We start from the raw sequence: 23,105 nt of genomic DNA on the forward strand, positions 1-23,105 counted from the left end.
ATATATATGTATATATATGTATATATGTATATATATATATATATATATATATATATATATCTTTCTAACCACTGACTGACTGATGTTAAAGATCAATACCTTCCGGGTGACATGGAAAGCTGACATTTTGCGAGCCGATGGACATCAAAGCCAATACACCGGAAATATTCACAGAATCGTTGAATAACATCCATAATTGAAAATATAAATAAATGAAAAAAGAAAAAAGCAAATATTGCAAGTGAGTGACCCAAGACAATGGAGAAGTACGGTCATTTTGTGTGCCGATGGATATCAAAGCCGATATATGCGGAAAAAATCACAGAACTGTCAGAAAGCATCTGCAAATGAAAATAAACTAGTAGGGTGCTGGGTGGAGCGCATACCTCCGCTATGTAATGCCTGATTCACGAGAACATATCGGGCCCATTAATTTTTTGAAATGTCATGCTATATATCCATATCTCTCAATGGTGAGGAATCACTTAAAAAAAAACTAAATAACTCTTGTATCCAGATCCGGATTCAGATCTTCACCAAAATTGAATCAATGCTTCCTTCACACACCCAACGTGTCCACCAAGTTTCGTCTGAATCCATCCACAACTTTTTGAGATATCCTGCACGCAGACAGACAAACAAACAAACAGACAGAGAGGGGGTGAAAACATAACCTCCTTCATCTTCTGTGGCAGTGGTTATGAAAAAAATATATGAAAAAAAAATATATATATATATATATATGTATACATATATATATACATATATATATATATATATACATATATATATACATATATATACATACATATATATACAGGGGGCTGTAAAAGTAGGGATACAGTAATGAAAAACAAAACGTGTGCACAAAACGTATTTTATTGATTATACAAGCATATTAATAATAACATACCAATAATAAACATATCATTAAGAAACATATTAATCGAGTATTAATGAATGAATTCTCGTATTAAATGAATCCTATCACCACTATTATAATACTAGTAATACTGGTATAATCCTTACTGTATACCAACTTTTGAAGCCCCCTGTATATGTATATATATATATATATATATATATATATATATATATATATATATATATATATATATATATATATTATCCCTGTGTCGTAAGAGACGACCAGGGTTGCGTCAGGAAGGGCATCCGGCGTAAAACATGTGCCAAATCACGATGCGGATCGGGTGATCCGCTGTGGCGACCCCTAACGGGAGCAGGCGAAAGGAGAAGAAGATATATATATATATATATATATATATATATATATATATATATATATATATATATATATATATATATATATATATATATATATATATATTTATATATATATATATATATTGACCGTTTTTACAGCCATTTTTCCCTGCTGTGCAGGGGTTGGCTTTTTCTTGAGGCAATGTTTTATGGCCAGATGCCCTTCCTGACGCCAACCATGGTCGCCTCTTACGACACACAGGGATATGGTACACCTATTCTAACCGAGGCATACACCGGACCAGTACACTGGTACTCATTTTGCCGACCTCGGAGGGATGACAGGCTGAGTCAACTCCCTGGTGTTAATTCAGCCGCCAACGGGGCTTGAACTCAGGACCCTGGGGTCCCAAGCCACCACCCTAACCACTAAGCCAACACCAGGCATATATATATATATATATATATATATATATATATATATATATATATATATATATATATATATATATATATATATATATATATATATATATATATATATATATATATATATATATATATATTACATATAAGCTTTATGATTATAGTCAAGCATCACTGACCTGCTCAATTATCAAAAGGCTGCACTTATTTTTGTATATTTTAATTTGTGGATGCTTTCTGACAGTTTTGTGATTTTTTCCCGGCATACCGGCTTCGATATCTTTTGGCACACAAATTTCAGCTTTCTATGTCACCGGTAAAGTATTGAATTTTAATATCAATGAGTCAGTGAATGGTTAGAATGAGCTTTATATATTAGATCTCTATGTGGTATTAAAAATAATACAAAACTATTATTACTCTTTTATCTATGGAAGTTGAAAGGTTTGCACATTCACCTCTGAGCTGTCGACTCTGGGTTTGAATCTTGACCCAGCTATAAAGTGTCACACTGGTGTTTTGCAGACAGGGCGAGTCATCATTGTGAGTGCCATCCATCAGAAGAATGTTAAGCGAGAGGACCCATCTTCCAGCATTAGTTGTTGTTGGACTTGAATGTGTCTTTAACAAAAAGTAGGCGAGTTATTGCCGGCACTCTGAAAAATTCGAATTCATGCATAAACTGCAGGGAGAAAGTAATCTGGTCTCCTCGGGTATCCTTCAACATCAGTTGACACTGCTTGCTATCTCAGTGTGGATGTTCTCTGAACAGCAGCTTATACACTCCTGAATAAACACGCACAAATTCAGGCACTTTGCTTATCCGCTTGTTTGATGTGAACGGCTATCTTCGGCTCTGAAAAGCAGCTGAGATGAGTGAAGTAAGAAACAATTGAGGGTGATGTTGTTTCGACTGACAGGGGAAAGCAGAGGGAAACATGTATGTATTTAGTGTTCATGTGTGCATTTGCTGTTCAATTAAACAGCGAACGCACACGTAAATGGTCAAATACAACACACACACACACACACACACACACACACACACACACACACACACACACACACACACACACACACACACACACACACGAAAAATGAAACACTGAAGGTACACACGAAGAGTCAAGTACAATACACACACAAACAGTGAAATACTAAATGAATACACGAACAGTCAAACACTGAATGCACACACAAACAGTCAAACAATGAAGGTACAAATAAACAGTTAATGCACAATTATAGAAACACTGATGCACAAATGAACAGTCATACACTGAACACACAAATTAAGTCAAACACCGAATGACAAACAAAGTCAAACAATAAACACACAAATGAACAAACACTCAATGCACAAATGAACAGTCAAACACTGAACATGCAAATGAACAGTCAAACACTGAACGAACAAATGAACAGTCAAACACTGAACGTACAAATGTACAGTCAAGCACTGAACGCACAAATGAATAGCAAAACACTGAACGCACAAATTAAGTCAAACAATGAATGCACAAATGAATAATCAAACACTAAACACACAAATGAACAGTCAAACACTGAACATACAACATGTATCTATCGATATATATATAAAATGAGTTCGGTCTCAGCGTGAAGCCGTCCTTCCTTCCCTCCGTCCCTCCATCCGTCCATCCGTCCGTGGTGACTACGTGTCCATTATTTAAGTACAATTAGAATGTACCTTTCGACCCTTTAGACTGCTGAGACCCCTTCGGCCTTTGAAGACCCTCTAACACCCTGAGCACTCTTAAGATGCAAAAGACCACAAAGACCCCCAATATGCTCAAGACCCCCAAGACAGTGAAGACCCTCGAAGACCTTGAAGACAACCAAGATCCCGAAGACTCCGAAGACCTCCAAGATCCCCAAGACCCCAAAGACCATCAAAATCCCAAATACCATGAAGATCCCGGAAACTCCCAAGACCGCAAAGACCCCAAAGACCATCAATATCCCAAAGACCCCCAACACCCCAAAGACCATCAAGATCCTGAAGACCTCCAAACACCCCAAATACCCTGAAGAACCTCCAAGACCCTGAAGACCCCAAACATCCCAAGACCCCCAAGAACTTTAAGGCTCCCAAGACCCCCATGACCCCAAAGACCCGCAAAAGCCCAAAGACCACCAAGATCCCCATGACCCCAAAGACCATCAAGACCCCCAAGACCCAAAAGACCCCAAACAGCCTCAAGACCCCCAAGACAGCGAAGACCCTCGAAGACCTTGAAGACAACCAAGATCCCGAAGACTACGAAGACCTCCAAGATCCCCAAGACCCCAAAGACCATCAAAATCCCAAAGACCATGAAGATCCCGGAAACTCCCAAGACCGCAAAGACCCCAAAGACCATCAATATCCCAAAGACCCCCAACACCCCAAAGACCATCAAGATCCTGAAGACCTCCAAACACCCCAAATACCCTGAAGAACCTCCAAGACCCTGAAGACCCCAAACATCCCAAGACCCCCAAGAACTTTAAGGCTCCCAAGACCCCCATGACCCCAAAGACCCGCAAAAGCCCAAAGACCACCAAGATCCCCATGACCACAAATACCATGAAGATCCCCAAGATCCAAAGACCCCCATGACCTCCACGACCCAGATGACCACCACGACACCGACGACCCCCACGACCACAACAAACACCAAGACCCCGAAGAACCCCAAGACCCCAAAGACCCAAAAGACCCCCAAGACCCTAAAGACCCTCAATACTCCAAAGACCTCCAATACCCCAAAGACCTAAAAGACCCCAATACCTCCAAGACCTTGAAGACCCTGAAGACCCCAAGGACCCTCAAGACCCCAACAACTCCAAGTTCCTGAAGACCCCAAAGACTGAAGAACCACATGACCCCAAAGACTCCAAAGACCCTGGCATCCCCCAATACCCAAAGACCCCCAAGAAGCCCAAGACCTCCATGACCCTGATGACCACCATGAAGCCCAAGACCTCCATGACCCTGATGACCACCATGACCCTGACACCCCCCACAACCCCAACAAACACCAAGACCCCAAAGACCTCCAAGACTCCCAAGACTCCCAAGACCCCCAAGACACCAACATCCCCCAAGACCCAAAAGGCCCCAAAGACCTCCGAGACCACCTAGACACCCAAGACCCTGAAGACCCCCATGACCCTAAAGATCCCCAAGACCCCAAAGTCTCTGAAGATCCCCAAGACCCCAAAGTCCCTGAAGACCTGACAACTCCCAAGACCCAAAGACCCTCAAGACCCCAAAAACTACAGACCCCCACGACCCCAAAGACGCTCAAGACCCCGATGAATGCCATGACCCAGACGACCCTGATGACCCCCACGACTCCAATGACCATCAAGACCCCGAAGACCCCAAAGATCCCAAAGACCTCCAAGACCCCCAAAGTCCCTCAAGACCCCAAAGACGCCCAAGTTCCTTAAGACCTAAAAGACCCCAAGACTTCCAAGTCCCTGAAGACCCCAAAGACCCTGAAGAACCACCTGACCCTGTAGACCCCAAAGACCCTGAAGATCCCCAAAGATCATCAAGACCCTGAAGACCTAAAAGACCCCCAAAACCTCCAAGTCCCTGAAGACCCCACAGACCCTGAAGAAGCACATGACCCCATTGACCCCAAAGACCTCCAATACCTCCAAGACCCTCAAGACCCCCAATGAACCCAAGACCCTGAAGACACCAAAGTCATCAAAGAACCAAAAAGACCCTGAAGACCCAAAAGACCCTGATGACCCAAAAGCCCCAAAGGACCAAAAGTTCTAAAAGATCCAAGATTCCCAAAAGACCCTGAAGAAGACCCATAAGTCCCAGAAATCCCAAAAGACCACAAAGGTCCAAAAAAAAACAAAGATCCTTTTGACCCCTTTGACTTTAACACCATTTCGACCCCTTACACCCTTCAGGCAGATTAGCCAGCTTAGACCATTGACCGCTTTGACCACTTGGACCCTCATTGATTGACAATCAATAAGATTGGCAAGGTTTTAAACTCCTTTAATAAGTTTTTATGTGTCAGGTTTGATAGAGCATTCTTTTCTAAAAAGAAATACGCAAGTTTTCATTGTTTTGATAAGCAGAAGTTTATGGATGTTATTAATTTTATTTCATTTAATACTTTTTGTGTCTATATGTGGGATAATGTTTCAACAGGTTAAGGGTATTCCCATGGGTGGGAATTGCAGCCCCCTACTAGCAGATATTTTTCTTATTTTTGTGAATTTTCATTCATGCAGAAACTGATGAAGGAGAAAAAATTAGGATTTGCTAAAATATTATCTCATACATGTCATTGTAGAGATGATATTTGTGTGGTTAACTATAAAAAATTTTGATAGGCAGCTTCACAAGATTTATCCAGAGAGCCTGATTGCCAACAGGAGTGGTAATGATTGTACAGTTGCTGCATATCTGGATGTGTTGGTTATTGTTGGACAGAATGGTTTTAGTACAAGTGTAAATCATAAAGTTGATGATTTCAGTTTCCTGGGAGTCTTGTAAACCTTTCCAGGTAGCAATGTACCGATTATTATGGGTGACAATGTCTTTTCATCTCAGCTACTTAGATTTGCAAGAATTTGTTCAGGAAAGGATCAGGTCAGGTCAGGTAAGGGAGCATGCGCCAGAGCAGCGCGTCGGAGCAGTAAAGGATGATTTTGTAGAACATGCTGAGGTTTTTCCATCATGTTAAACAGAGGATATTTGGCTGATTGTTTGGATCAGATCTTGTGAGAATATCTTTAGACTCCATCGTCATCTTTTACTTATGTTTGATTGGTTTTCATGTAAACAAGTTCCGATTGCATTGCATTTGATATAAAAAATAATGAATTAATTATTTTAGTGAGGTAAATTCTTTAATCAATAAAATTTATTATATATATATGTATGTATATATATATATATATATATATATATATATATATATATATATATATATATATATATATATATATATATATATATATACACATATATACATATATATATATATATATACATACATATATACATATATATATATATATATGTATATATACATATATATATATATATATACATATATATATATATATATATACATATATATATATATATATATACATATATATATATATATATATATATATATATATATATATATATATATACATATATATATATATATATATATATATACATATATATATATATATATATATATATATATATATATATATATACATATATATATATATATATATATATATATATATATATATATATATATATACATATATATATATATATATATATATATACATATATATATATATATATATATATATATATATATATATATATATATATATATATGTGTGTACATATCTTCGACCCTTGACCATTTATACCACTTGGACCTCCTTATTTCACAAATTAAATTTCAAAGAAATATATAATATCACCAATATTACAAACAAATTTGTGCAAAGGAAATGTTTGGATGATGATTGGTGTAAATCATGCCAACACAACAAATATATGACATCAATCTCTGCAACGACATGTGGAAAGGCGAGCGCAGCAAGCTGATCCATGCTTGCAAAATCCATGTAATAATGGGGGAATTAAACAAAATATCATGGACATTGCACAGCAAAGTTCTCTTCCAACGGATTTTTTTTAATACCGTACAGTACAGTATATCAATATTTTACAACACACAGAGATTCACAATTCAGGTATAATCCCTTAAATACACTGTATAACAGTCTGTATATTTGCCCTGGAACACTCATGATCAATAAATGATTACAAAGTTTTTGATAAACCATTAACTTATTAATTAACTCCTGTTATCCTGTTAACTAACTCCTGTTAATTAACTAACTCCTAAATTATAACCTGATGAAGCAAAATCACACCCTTGATGTACCAGTAAGAGAAAAGGGTTATTATAGCAAATGATAGTTTATTTATTGTGAATAGTAGTTAAATGTGGATGTAATTAATTATATGGAATAAACAGAACATTGATTGGAGGATGCAATTGCTCAACGTCATGGGAATTAAGGAGAAGCTGACATTTCGAACTTTGTATTGAAACAAAAGACAAGTTCGATGAAATGTTAACGGCTGAAACGTCAGCTTTCCTTGCTTCCCAAGACGGTTAGCATACATCAATCTAAGACGAATGAGAAATACCAGTGTCTTACAGCATGAGACCACCAACTCCAGTGTGTGTGTGTGTGTGTGTGTGTGTGTGTGTGTGTGTGTGTGTGTGTGTGTGTGTGTGTGTGTGTGTGTGTGTGTGTGTGTGTGTGTGTGTGTGTGTGTGTGTGTGTCATATAATCCTCATACTCCCCTAGAGAAATCATGCCCAAATTGCGGCTCCACCCTCCAGATCCTCCCATGCCGTGGTCACAGCGGGTATCCAGTCACCAACTTCTGGCGTCAAGATGGACGAGCGATCTTCTTCCAGGCATGCACTCTTTATATGCTTCATATAGTGTCCCACACTTTGTGTGTGTCCCGCACCTTTCACGCATCATGCACGTGATATTTTGTCTTGCTTCCTGTATCTATGAAGTGTCCTGCAACTGATGCATGCCCCACATTTTGTGTTCCGCTTCCCATTCGTACCTCGCATATTGTGTCCCTGCAATTCTTTCAACTGTAAAAAGTGCATTTTTGAATTTAAACTTTTCATATTAGGAGCTGGGGAGAAATCTTTGACCTTGCGTGCCCTTTGGTGAATGATGTATACATGCCCCTCCCAAATTTATTTCCCTTCTCTCCCTACTCCTGCCACAATCCCCTACCTTCCGATATCATCCATGCTTCTCTTCCTTTTATCAAACTACATTTTCTCAATTTAGCTCCTTCTTCTTGAATGAAGGTTAGAGGACACAGAGTTCATCAAATTATCTATTTTCAATATAAGGATAAAATTTGAGGAAAAATATTCCCCCAACTGAAATCCTTGGCAGGCAAAGGGGACACATGACCACCCTCGCCCAGAAAGCAAGGCTGAGGCGGAGGTTCGTCGCAATTCAATCAAGCGTCAGAATACAGGATCTGCAGGCTTGGAAGGGAAAAAGAGACGCTTGGACAACTCAGTGGTGGGTGGTGTCTCAATGTCCTTTCATGCCCACCTCACCTTCATTCCACTGTACAAACCAGCTCTGAATCCTCCCACATCTCAATTTCTCAAACCTCATTTCTATTTCTCTCTACAACTCCATGTAATTCTGTACCTGAATATATTCTCACATTTTCTGTCTTCATACCATTCCCATGACACCTCATTTCTGTCATTGTTTGTGAAAATCATAAAATATGTGAAGTTCAGTAAAAGTTAATGTGGTTGCTGTTATCAAAATGATAATGTATCTACGCAGATGAATGTACTGGAGAACAGGCATGGAAGTGGGATGGTCTTCAACCCGATGCCATGTTCCCTGGACTATGGAACAGGATCTTGTCCCGTTTATAACAAAATGTACTCGGAGCGCATCAAAGAGGAGTGGGATGGTGTTCTTGGTGGAGCACTTCCTGGACCCCCATCATTAGCCCATAGTGACCTGTACCCCATACCCTTGTTCTCTGCACCAACTTTCCCAACTGCAATGAGGGACACGGATGTCTCTCAGGAAAAAGTGGTCACGTTGGGGCCTTATGGCAGCTTCTCTGGACCCCCTTTTGAGCTGAACAAGGGCAAGGAGTGGAAGGGTTCATTCACCCATTGCCCCACTAACCATGACCCCATGGTGGATGCCTCTGTTTATTCAGGGTACCAACACGGTTTCTCAAGTCACCCCCATCACGATGAGGATGTTCAACCATTGCCTACAGGTCAAATAGACAGCTCGTATGGCCGTGCGCACTTCTCAGACAGTGGCGCAGGCAGTACACGTAATGCTCAAGCTTTGGAGACAGTGATCACAACGACCACCAAAGTATCATACCATGCACATCGACCTAACATCGGGAAGAGAGATGAAGCGAGTTGTGCCAATGGGGGACACAGCAACCCAAGTTCTGCAGTGATAGGGGTTCGTCGCTGTCAGCCTGAATACTTTTCACCTCCAACAGCTCAATTGTACTCTGAGCTGGTATTCCAGGATCCGCTGCTACCTTACTCAGGAGCTTTCCCTGCGCAAAGTCACCACGGTGTGGTTAGACGGGACACAGCATATGGAGTTCCAGCGTACCCAAACCTGTACCCTTATGAACAACGTGCTTTGTAAACCCTCAGCTGCCCAACAAGTTCATTGCAGGTTTAGTTTCCAGTTAATATTATTATTACTATTGTCATTATTATTATTATTATTATTATTATTATTATCATTAGTCAAGAAAAGACATGTATGTAGCAGTCACAAATATATTTTCCAAAACTGTCTTTCCGATTATCTTCACAACCTCGCACAACTTGATAAAACCTTTGATAAAACTACACCTTCTGTGTCTTTGTAAACACGATAACCTTGTTCCTGTCCACCAAAGCAAAATATTTAGTAGTTCCTTTGTCAGCTAATATTGCGAGATAAATTTGTAGATATATCATCACTGTGTTCATTTCCATGTTGTCATAACTTTAGAATGTCATGTGCAAATACATTACATTTTCACCGATGTGCGTTCTTGTAGAGGAAAGGTTCCACTCCATTCACTCTCATCAACACTGAGTGTGCTTCTTTCAATCAGATTTAAACGCAAGTGTCCTTCAACATTGACCTGGACTCTTGTTTATACGAGTATCGAAGCTTGGATTTAAATGTACATTACTTTTCAAGATATTCTCCAGATTTGGACACTCATTTGTCCCATCAGAATGGAAGCCTTCTTACCTATAACTTTTGCTTGAGCCTCTCATAACCATATCAGGCCATCCCTCTTGTTTGCACTTTTGAATTTTTAGTACACAATAATGTCTGTGCTTTAATAGGCTAGCAGAATGGCTTCGAAGTATGCACACTCACCTCTAAGCTGTCCAGCCAGGGTTTCAATCTTGGCCCACCAGAAACCGCCATTCTTGTGTTTCACAGGCAAGGTGATTCATAAATCTGTGTGCCGTCCCTCGGATGGATGTGAAACTGGGCATCCCGTCTGCTGGCATTAGTTTGTGGACGTTATAGATCCCACGGTGTACTTCACGAAGGGTAGGCAAGCTATCGCTGGCACCATGTCCATATTAGAAATTCCTGCCATAACCAACAGAGGGAACTGCATCAGCGGCACAGCCCCATCCTCAACCAGTGATGCTGCCCCGCAGCCTTGTGCTGCATACGAAAGAAGTGTGCTTTAATTACATTAATTCTGCACTTGCACCTTATTAAATACAAACACATTGATGTTATTGCACGCAACATCGGAGGAATGTCTCCTTAAAACGATCACCAGTAATAAGCAGCAATAACTTCCTGAACTAACTGACTTTTAACTTCCTGAAATAAGCAGCAAGGCTTCTTGAACTAACTAACCTGAACTTCCTCAACTAACCAGCAATAAATTCCTGAACTAACTGACTTTTAACTTCCTGAAATAATCAGCAAGGTTTCTTGAACTGTAAATAACCTAAACTTCCTAAACGAACCAGCAAGAACTTCCTGAACTTTGAACTTCCTGAAATAACCAGCAAGAAATTCCTAAGCTCATCAACATTGAACTCCCTGAATTAAGCAGCAAGGCTTCTTGGACTATAAGTAACCGAAACTTCCTGAACTAACCGACTTCGAATTTCCTAAAATAACCAGTAAGAAATTTTTGAACTAACGAACAATGAACCTCCTGAAATAATCAGCGGAATTTCCTAAACCATGGTTGGAATACCTTGAATTAAATCCTGTTGTCCTAAGATGATCAATATGAACTTCCTATATTGTGCTCATGCTACATAAGTAGACATACCTACTGGATGTCACAAAGAGGTTATATTGGGGAGGGGTGATGAGCATCAAAATAGAAACATCAGTTTTACAAAAAAAATAAGGAAAGATGTTTATTTATTTGTATGCAGTCTGTGGCTGGTTGGCTGCATCATTTTAATGCCCCTGTTACCAGCACACTGAAAATCATTTTTGCTAACCTTGGACTGGTAACGTAACAGGCTGAGTCACCTCTACCTAGCATTAGGTCAAGAGCCCAACAAAGGGTTGAACTCTAGGCTCTAGGATCTTCAGCCAGCCACCTTAACTCTTAGACCAACACCAGCCCTGAAAGTTATGTGAGAAAATGGAAGGTACGAAATTTGGGGCAAGGAGGAAAATGGAAAAATAGGTCAGGAGGGAAGATAAGTAATGAGAGGTAATGAGGCAGGTGTATTTAATATGCAGGGAGAGCATGTGGAGTATGCTTGATGTTGGCTTGATGGTTAGGGTGGTGGGATTGGGATCTGAGGATCCTGAGTTCAAATCCCACTTTGCTGTTGAATTAACACCAGGTGGGGTTGACTCTGCCTGTCATCTTTCCAAGGTCAGCAAAATGAGTGCCAGCTTGCTGGTATCCTTTGCTGAAGAGGCAACACATCCAGGATTGTACCCAATAGCCAAGGGGACTGTTTAGGTAGCACCAACGCTCTGCACAGAGTATGGTCCCAATGGTTGGATGGATGTGGAGTGGGGTTTCATTCATTCTGCCATTTTCATACTTTCAATGTACAGCAGATTGTTTCTCATTCAAAATGTAATGAAATGCCCTCTCTATTAAGAGAAAACTGATTGGAATTTTATTGATTTTAATCATGCATTTAATGTTTCATCGTTTGTTTTTAATGTTTTCATCAAATGATGTGACAGACAGGATTTGATTCTTGATACCTGTTATCAAAAATGTATTCCCCTGTATGATTAGAAGTGAAGTAAAAAAAGGATAATTTGTTTGAAACGGCGAGAGTGAGATTGCTCCAGAGTTTACTTCAACTTTGAATTGACTTGAAATCTTTGACACAGATTTTGGGCAAGCGAGACAAGGGACTTGGCTACCAAAATTTGGGACACACACACACACACACACACACACACACACATACAAACACACACACAGACAAAAACACACACACACACACATCAGGACATTGGTAGAGCAGCCATCAGGCCATTGCGTGAAAAGCACCGGTTTCAGTGGGCACTTCCACTCGTTTGTTGGAAAAACGATTCATCACTTGAAACACTACCAATGGCGTCACGGACGTGCTGGGAACTGATTTGGAGGATAGGGGAGGGGTGGTAGTTGTCTTGGAATTCCGAGGTGCGGACACGGTGAGTGCCAAGGTGAGATTACATCGCAACAGAAAGGGACAGCAGCGTCCTTGTTTTATACATGAAACATGATCCTTTATCTAGATTTTTGAAAGATGAAACTACTTGATGATAGGGCCCGGAATGCGTTGAGAGAATGCTTAAAATTGATGGTACACTGACACACACATAATACACACACACACACACACACACACACACACACACACACACACACACACACACCTGATAGGTCGGCCAACAAAAGTCAACTACACTTTCATGTTTTTCTTAACACTACATTGTAGCAACTCATTCACTTATAAACACAGGGATGCCACGGGTTCATCAATCCGACGTCTCAGGAGGTTATAACCTTGAAAATGGCCCGACAAAGCACGCTCCGATCCATATACCCATCTTCCTATCATATATTGTGTTGAAGGCTATGTGTGTGACAAAAACATGTATTTTGATCATACTCAAATGGAAGTTTACAATTTCAATGTTCTCTCCTTGTGACCGAATAATGTGCTAAAATATCCACATCCCTCAACATTCATACATCTCAGATGTCCAAATGTTTCGAATATCAGCCAGGGCATCAGAATCTAGTCTCATTTGTCCTCCCTGTCTGCAGAGACAATCTGTTATACATCTTTCAATTTTAATATTTTTTTGCATCTTTATACATCTTTATTGCTTAACTCTTGTATTTTTCACATCTCGTTTAAACATTTTTTTAAATCTTCTGAATGGTTCCTTTTGCGATGGTTTGAGTGCCTCCTGATTTGTACTACACCTCCAAGAAGGCCTTGCATAATCCAGCACTGCTAAAAGTAATTTTCTTGAAATAAGAAAAGGTTTTTTTGAAACAAGAAAACCATGAGAGATTTTTGAGCTGATAGACATTTTTTTATCATGGTTTTCTTGTTTCTCGAAGAAAATATTCTTATTTAAAGAAAACATTTTTATTTTTATTTGGCAGTGAATATTTGCTCGATTATGACAATGGTAAACACAAACAGGAAACTAGAACGGCACTCGGGAGAGCGTACATACCTCCACCAGGCAGAACAGTTCACGTTTTGTATCCCTCTGATGGGTCGGATCTGGATCCGGACCTTTGATGTATTATCCAACAAATCGTTTTTGGCCCCAGCACTCAATGGTAAAGAATCACTTTACAACAAAAAATTAAATCTCGAATCCAGATTCAGATCTTCAGCAAAATCGAATCAATTCTTCCTTGTCATACACCTGACCTATCCACCAAGTTTCGTCCAAATCCATCCATAACGTTTTGAGATATCCTGATCAGACAGACAAACATACTGACAGATAGACAAACAAACAAACAAGCCGGTAGGCGATGAGGGATCCGCTAGGATCGAAGCGCTGGATACGATGCTTTTCATTCTGACCGATCCACCGATGAAGATTCATTGCCAATTGGTTCACATACAATTGTTCCTCCGCCTGGCAAGATTTTTCCTATTGCGTATTTTGCCAACTGGCACTCCTCATAAAAAATTACGTAAATAGACAACCTATTTTTGAAGGACTACCATTTGAAAAATAATCGGTTTGCTGGTTTGTGCTGTGGAGCCTCGTGTTGCAGACACACACACACACACACACACACACACACACACACACACACACACACACACACACACACACACACACACACACACACACACACACACACACACACGGAAAACCCGACAATAACGGATATCTAGTGAATCCCAATACAGGTGAAAGCGTAACCTCCATCCACCTTTGGTGGCAGAGGTAATCCATCCATCCATCCATTGGGGCCATACTCTGTGCAGGGCATTGGTGCTGCCTCAGCAGTCTCCTTGGCTATTGGGCACAATCCTGGACACGTCACCACTCCGACACAGGATACCAGCAAGCTGGCACTCATTTTGCTGACCTTGGAAGGATGACAGGCAGAGTCAACCCCACCTGGTATTAATTCAACAGCAAAGGAAGATTTTAACTCAGTATCCTCGGATCCTAAACCCACCACCCTAACCATTAAGCCAACACCAGGCATGCAGGTGATAATGCAATAAATATTAAATTCAAGGTGAACGTGAAGGTTTGACTGGAGGGCAACACAAGACAAGTAACACCAGGTGGTAGTCAATGCCACCTATTTGATGGTCTTCCATTCTTTAGCTTGTGATCTGCCTCACCGGTGTTTCAATAATCGATATCTGGTTCGGATATCTTGCATTGCACACAGGGAACCGAAAATGAGGACTGGTACGACAGCCTAAAGGTATGTGCATTTGCCTCTGAACCGTTTCACCTGGGTTTTAATCTTGGCCCAGCTATAAACTATCCCCTTGGTGTTTCGCAAGCTGGGTGATGCATCAATGTGTATGGCCGTCCAACGGATAGGTGTTCGACAGGGTGTCCCACCAGATAGCACTATTTGGTGAAGGTTAATGATTCCACGGTGTTCTTAGTGAAGATTAGGCAAGTTTTCACCAGCACCCTGAACGAATTACAAATTCCTGTAAACATGTCAAACGGCAGGCCTGGCCAGCTAGTTGGTGAAAGACATGGGTGAATTTCGTTTCCCTGGCCAACTCTAAAATAACATGGCAATAAGTTGGGCCGTTAAAAGAGTCATCAAAGGTCGACACAGGGAATATACAGGTGCATTTTCTATTCACTGTCAGTATTGAGAGCACACTTTCCATTGAGTAACCTCTTTGTACATGTACACGTACACATTGATGAAATGCTTGTACATTTGAAAGCGTTTGGTGCATTGAAGAGATCCAAAAAAATTTCCTTCAACTTCAGTCACTCTATTGCACCACAACCTTGATGTAATCTCCGTAATCTCATTCTTAACGATTTCTCATCTATTCTATGCTCAATATGTGTGCATTGACTCCCAAAAATACGCAATTCACTTGTCAAACTGTCAAACACTTGGAATATTCCTTTCAATCCTGACTGGCCTCATGCTTTTGCTCTGTCTCTCAAGGGGGACTGTCTGGCGGGCCATCCTACATACTTTCTTGGCAATCCTCTTGAAATAATTCAGTCACTCAAAATCTTGAGCCTCACTATCAAAAATTTCTTGTGCAAACCACATTTCTCAGTTGGCTTCGAAAGCGCATCGCTGACGAGGCGTCCTCCATTGTGCAAAGTCCTTCCTTGGCGCACCTGAACTCGTATCCACCCACAAGGCCTTCATCCACAGCTTGATGGAGTACTGCTCTTCCATCTGGGCTGGTGCTCCTGCCTCACACCTTGCTCAGCTTGATGTTGTGAAGGACCTTCAAGATATTTGGGGTCTCCCACGATGAGGCTGAGACTATGCGCCTATCACTTTCACATCGCAGACAGGTCGGTGGTCACTGTTTTCTTCCACATCCTTTGTAGTGTTACATCCTCTACTCTCTCTGTGTTCTGTTCCTCCACCCCCTCTCCACCCAGGTTTCTGCAAGGCGCACAAGGTGTGCCAGCAACCTCCTTCTGGTGAAACTCACAAAAACCAGAATCACTGCTCACCTCCACTCATTCATTCCTCTTTTGTTTCCCCATCTGTTGAAACAACTTCCATTTGTTGGTTCCACAGTGGAACCAACTTAGCCAAGGAGACTGCTTAGGCAGCACCAACGCTCTGCACAGAGTATAGTCCCAATGGATCGATGGGACTTCCATGTTCTCTTCACTATCATTCATCCCTCCAGGTCTTCAAGACAGCTGTTCACTACCATCTCAGATCATTCCCCATCCAAAACCATGACCTTTTCTCGACCTGTTAACCCACACCTACTCAAGCCTAACTCTTTTCGAATTTCCAGTTTGTCCTTCCTGAGAGTTTGTGGCTGTATCCGTCCTCTCTACACCTTGGGTCCTCCCCTACCCCTCAATCTTCTCCACATCCCTTATTCTCCAAGTCTCCCTCTATTTTGTCCTTCAACCCTGCTGTTGGTGTTTTTCCCCCTCTCTTTCTACTGTTCCTTTTGTTCTGTTACATCCTGATCCGTTTTATGTTATAGCTCCTCCATGAGCCATAACTTTGTGTTTGCTCCCCTTGTTGGAATAAATTCCTCCCCCATCCCACTCTTCTTGTTGATATGTCATTGGATGATCATGCTTTCATGATCATCCAACCACTCTTCATCTAATCTTCCGTTGTGTACATGGGACTTGTACACAAGTCACATACTGTAATGTACTTATGACTACCACTACTCCAACTTAACAACCGTAATTATTCACACTCTTGTGGGGTCAGTCGGGGCACGTTTTTGGGACGAGTCTTTCTGGCACAGAGCTGACGTTAGACTGAAGGTGATTTGTGCTGGAAGTTGTAATTTGTTTCGTGTGCAGGCGATATTTCACCTACTCTTCTCGAAAGACACCGTGAGATCTTTAACATCAACCAACGACCAGTGGTGGCAGATGGGTCCTCCGGCGTAACCTCCTTCCGAGGGAGAGTGCACACATTGATGTATCGGCTGGCATGCGAAAAACCAGGGTGGGACTTTCTCGCTGGTTCGAGGTTCAAACCCAGACCACAAAGCTCAAATTTGAGTGAACACACCTCTAAGTTATCCCACCAGCTCTTCATATAATATATTTATGAAAGGCATAAAGATTTGTACAATGTGCATTCGAAAACCATTTCCCAGGTACGTTCCGACCGGCTGGGCCCCGCATGTCTTAGCGTAACGTTTCACCTTGAAGGCACCATCACATTGGTCCCGTATCGGTTGATAATGCAGGTTATGTAATTAATCGCCTGCTTTTGAAACACGAACTCCATTTACTCACTCAGTAAATCAGTCGTAAAAGGCTGATGTGCCAAATAAGCTGTTTAGGACAGAAAGATCCTGGTACAGTATCAGGTTCATCCCTAAAAGTTCAATCACTGCAATTGTTTGTAACTTTTTCAGTCGAAGATCAATGTGATCGCAAAACTACATCCTACCTTCTCATTATTTCCCAATTTGTGTGGTAAATGTCAATGTTCTCACGATATTTGATTTGTTTCAGGAACTTCAATAATCTCATCAAGTCGCAAGGATGAGTCAGTGGCAGAAAGTTTCAGTGAAGAAGGCCTCCAAACTCTTGTTCATTTCATGGTGATGCTGAAGGAAATGCAGATGAAATCCATCAAGAAAATCTTTAAATTCTTCATAACATTTGTCTGTGCTTGAGGACTGTTCAGCAATGGCTATCATCCTTTCTGGGAGGAAAAACGGATGCGTATGACGCAGCTTGCATAGGCAGGCCTTCCACTCAATGATGTGGGGACAATGTTGTTGTTATTAAATCATGAACTTTATTGGTTGGGCCATCACAATTCAAAGGTCTCAGCTCATGGAGTAGGTAAACGACAATGGGCAGCAGATTTACAGATTACACACTGTATCGAGAGGTGGAACCATCAAAGTGTGTGCCATCCCTCGTATGGTCGTTAAACTGGCGTCTTGTGTGCCAGCATTAGTTGGTGGATGTTAAAGATCCCATGGCGTCCTTCGTGAAGAGTAGGCGATCCATCGCCGGCACCCTGAACTAATTACAAATTCCTACCCCAACTATTGTTGGGTGAGGGAAGGCAAACCACCCAGCATTACCACTGCCAAGAAACTGTTTCGGCAGCACCGACGCTACATCCGAGTATGGTACATCGGATCGGACGGAGAGGTGGACAAAGGAATAATATTTAAAAAAAAAAAAACTTGTAATCATGTCCGAGAGAGGTACACAATGGGAAAGAATCAACAAGTCTAGAAAAGATCATGGACATGCATGGGTGAGCACATGAGGTCGTCATTAGTGGTGTGCTTGAAAGATTGAACTGAGGATGATGAGAGAATGGACAGAGTCAATTCCACAATAGGGAGAATAATGGGGCAAATTATTGCAGGTGGGCAGCTAGCCTGGACTCTTGGATGGTGAGCAGGTGGAGGTTTCTTGAGGAAAGCATATTATGGGGTGGCTTGGGGAAGAGAGATCTTGGAGAAGGCAGGAGGAACAAAGCTAGACGTAAGCTTGGGTAAAATAGAGTGCCCACCAATCTGCCACAGGTGGGAGAGTGACAGTCCTTGGGAATCCCTCTCCTGTCTTGAGATTCCAGTGGAATAGAACACCTTGTTTTTGAGCACCTGAAAAGAAAGGAGCAAGGTGAGAAGCAAGAGCAAACAGCCCAGAGTGGGGAGCCATACTCCATGGTGCTCCGTATGAAATCTTTGTTTTTTCATGATGAGCTCGGTGCAGCTCATAAATGCCTTAGCTTTATGGAGATTACCCAGATGGTGATGACTATCCTTTGATGGCATGTATATCCAAGAAGATATCCATGTCCAGGGATAACCAAGAAGACCAGACAACTTGCCACAGAGATATCCAAGCTAACGGTGCACCGTTAGCATCACATCATCACTTAAGCATCTGGGGAAAATAACGGTGATGGCACAATGGGAGCCACACGTCCTTCTCAGAGGAGCAAACACTGAACCGGCATGCTGTCAGCATTTTTTTGGTGTGTTGGTCGGGCCTGCAACAGCACTTGCTTTCAACGCATCATTGAAGAAGACAAAACCTGGTGTCAAAATCATCCGAGACCTGCAGTATGCAAAAACCATGTGGGCCTTTTGAACGACGACGCCATTCACCTCCATAACAATTCTACCCTGCATGCAAAAACGCAACGTCCATGACTTGTTAGAATCCTGGGAGTGGGAACTTTTGCTTCACTCACTATATTCACCAGATACAAGTCCGTGTGAGTTCGACTTATTCACCAAAATTGAAGATGTGCTTGGTGGAAGGCATTTTGCAAACAGCGAAGAGGTTAACACATCCACGTATGCTGTGATCAGGATGCTTCAGAGGGAAGTCTTCTGCAGAAGGATCAAAATGTTGGTTGACTGCGGCATGATGTGCATTGAAGAGGAAGGAGATGATGTGAGTAATGTAACATAAATAGAGTTTGTCATTGGCATACTCATCATGGTTGCCCTTCATAACTGAAGATGGCCTTTCACAAGCTGGCATGCGAACAACAATTGATGGTACTTTAAGTCCTCGTAGTACTACTTGTTCTGAGTCTGTCTTTCCTTATATTGTTTGTTCTCCAATGTATTTGTTCCACATGCTATTAATCTGTGATGGAATAGCGATCTGTCCAGGATTGGTTTGAAGCTGTTGAACATGCAGGGGAATTGTCTTGCGTGCCCTGCAGCACTCCGTAAAGGAGTATGGGTAATACAGTATAATACATTATAATACAATGCAATTCATTATGTTATGAATGAAATGATGACATAGCTCAGAGGCAGCGTAGTTGGCGGTAGCCTGGCCAAGCTCAATAGTCATGCCTTGGTTCAGAGTTGTTTTGGCAGCTTCCTGAAATTCAGTAGAAACCTATTCGGACTGACCTTCTCTGCTATTGATGGAGTGCTAATCTGTCCAGGTGGAAACTTTAATGAGGAATAGTTAGTACTTCATGTTAGTTTTACCTGTGCTCCCAAGGTTGTATGGGAGTACTGTAATTACCAACTGGGGATTCCAGGATTTCATTACGAACTCTTGCGCACCGGTTGCATCGTTACCATAGTGCCGGTGTACATTTGGCCAGGACTTTAGAATTTGGCCAGAATAGCGGTATACAATGGCCTAATCTTTTTGAAAGGCCCACGAGATGTTTAATGTTCACTTGCAAGTGGTAGAAAACAGTACCCTCAGTACTGTACTGTCTCCCCGAAACATGGTGTACTGTATAATGCAACGACCAACTGCGAAGCACCAGAATAATACTTAACATACTTGTTGTCTGATTGCTAATCAAACGGAGATTCGAAAGTTCAAGGCTGAATACACTACCTCTGGAGCTATCCTGTCAGCCCAAGACTCCAGAAAGGTGTGCAGTAAAGACTCTTGTTTAAGTGTAAGGTGTGCAGTAAAGACATGAACGTACTGTGAGCTTGGGGTGGTTAAAAGACACGCCGACATGCGACACCACCTGTTGACACATGGACATCGGAAGACAAATGGCTTGCGCTGAACCACGAATCCTGAAGGAACATTAAAATCGAGTAGGTTTCTGCTAAAAGGCATGTTTTGGATGAGGTGGGAAGTGCCTGTTGCTCACATTAGATGCTTGGATTGATAAAATACCTATAGATGGCAAACAGCTTTACTTTGGAAAGAAAAACTGTCACATGTCTGTGCAATGGATGAAATCAACAGAATGTTGATTAGATTCACTGTTCTACCTGTCCGCCGACGCAGTTCGACACGAGCCTTCACCAGCAACACTCGTTCTTCATTACCTCTGCCACCAAAGGTGGACGGAGGTTACGTTTTCACCCTGTTTGTCTGTGAATAGGATGTCTCAAAAAGTTGTGGATGGATTCGGACAAAACTTGGCAGACAGCTTGGGTGTTTGACCAGGACGAATTGGTTTGAGTTTGGTGAAAATCTGGATCTGGATACGCGAACCTTTTTAAATGCTCAAGTGATTCTTCATCATTGAGAGATGGGGCCCAAAACGGTAGGAAGCACGATAGTTCAAAACGGTATGGATGGGCTATGACAAAACCTGGTGTATGAGTTCGGTAGTTAACAAGAACAAGCCGATGAGATTTCAGTTTAGGTCCAGATACAGATGTGGCCAATCAGTGGGATACAAAATATAAACTGTTTTGCCTGGCGGATGGATGCGCTCCAGCGAGTGCCGTTCCATTTCGCCAAGTCTCACTCTATGACTGATTTTTCATTACTTGGCGAAATCTTCAATTTTGTCAAGTATGTTGGTCTGTTCCGTTTGTTGGTTTATTACTTACGAAATCTAAAGATTTCGTAAGTATACTGATGACTTCCGTTTCTGTTTGTTTGTTTGTTTGTAGGCACGATAACTCGAGAAGGGAAGAAGCTACCAATGTCAAATTACACCACGTGATTCAGGAGGGTGATGGCTAGTGCTGATTAGATTTTGGTCAAAATCGGTCAAAGGTCAAGGTCACAGTGAGGTCAAATATTCGATTTTTGATGGTTTGGTACAGATAACTCGAGAACGGAAGAAGCTACCAATGTCAAATTACACCACGTGATTCAGGAGGGTGATGGCGAGTGCTGATTAGATTTTGGTCAAAATCGGTCAAAGGTCAAGGTCACAGTGAGGTCAAATATTCGATTTTTGATGGTTTGGTACAGATAACTCGAGAACGGAAGAAGCTACCAATGTCAAATTACACCACGTGATTCAGGAGGGTGATGGCTAGTGCTGATTAGATTTTGGTCAAAATCGGCCAAAGGTCAAGGTCACAGTGAGGTCAAACATAATTCCGTAAATTCATGTGGAGAAATGGAGTATTTTTGCTTCGCTCGACGTTACGAGTTCATTTTAACTTCGACTTTAATTTTGTCTTCGGGGTTTGCGATTGCTTAGGACGCTTAAAACTCGGTTGTCGAAATTCTGGTAAAAATCGGATGTTTTGGAGACGTTTTAAGATTGTATAAAAAATATTTCACTCGACGCGTCACGGGTCGTCCCATGATGCAGTGCGCTCGAGCAGACGCGTCGTTGAGTTACGTTAAGGTATAACATAATTGCGTGGAGAAATGGAGATTTTTTCTTCGGTCGACGTTACGATTTTTGATGGTTTGATACAGAATCATCGTAGAAACTTCTGGTTTGCGTCGCTACCTTCTTGAGAGACAGCTTTTATTAGACAAGGTCAGAGGTCAAGTTGACGATTTCGTAAGTACCAGTCTATGACTGCTTGTTTGCTTGTTTGTTTGTTTGTTTGTTTGTAGGCACAATAACTCGAGAACGGAAGAAGCTACCAATGTCAAATTAAACCACGTGATTCAGGAGGGTGATGGCTAGTGCTGATTCGATTTTGGTCAAAATTGATCAAAGGTCAAGGTCACAGTGAGGTCAAACATCCAAAATATGATAACTCGAGAACGGAAGAAGCTACCCATGTCAAATTACACCACGTGATTCAGGAGGGCAGTGGCTGGTGCTGCTTAGATTTTGGTTAAAAATCCGTCAAAGGTCAAGGTCACAGTGAGGTCAAACATCCAAAACATTCGATTTTTGATGGTTTGGTACAGAATCATCGTAGAAACTTCTGGTTTGCGTCGCTACCTTCTTGAGAGACAGCTTTTATTAGACAAGGTCAGAGGTCAAGTTGACGATTTCGTAA

The 23,105-nt window shown here is 41.5% G+C and overlaps 1 protein-coding gene across 2 annotated transcripts in view; it reads left to right on the forward strand.

The window, feature by feature from the left end:
* The window catches only part of LOC147020090 (chorion-specific transcription factor GCMb-like), an 18,269-nt gene extending 7,971 nt beyond the window's left edge, over positions 1-10,298 (forward strand). For both annotated transcript variants that reach the window (XM_085895130.1, XM_085895131.1), the window contains exons 4-6: positions 8,032-8,144; positions 8,653-8,784; positions 9,064-10,298. In XM_085895130.1, the coding sequence (XP_085751256.1) occupies positions 8,032-8,144; positions 8,653-8,784; positions 9,064-9,912 (1,094 nt within the window). In that variant the 3' untranslated portion in view covers positions 9,913-10,298. The remainder of the gene's footprint in view (positions 1-8,031; positions 8,145-8,652; positions 8,785-9,063) is intronic.
* The last annotated feature ends 12,807 nt before the right edge of the window (positions 10,299-23,105 follow it).

The sequence above is a fragment of the Eptatretus burgeri genome, chromosome 9, assembly GCF_056783735.1.
Source record: "Eptatretus burgeri isolate ZD-2024b chromosome 9, Ebu_testis_v1, whole genome shotgun sequence".
NCBI lineage: Eukaryota > Metazoa > Chordata > Myxini > Myxiniformes > Myxinidae > Eptatretus > Eptatretus burgeri.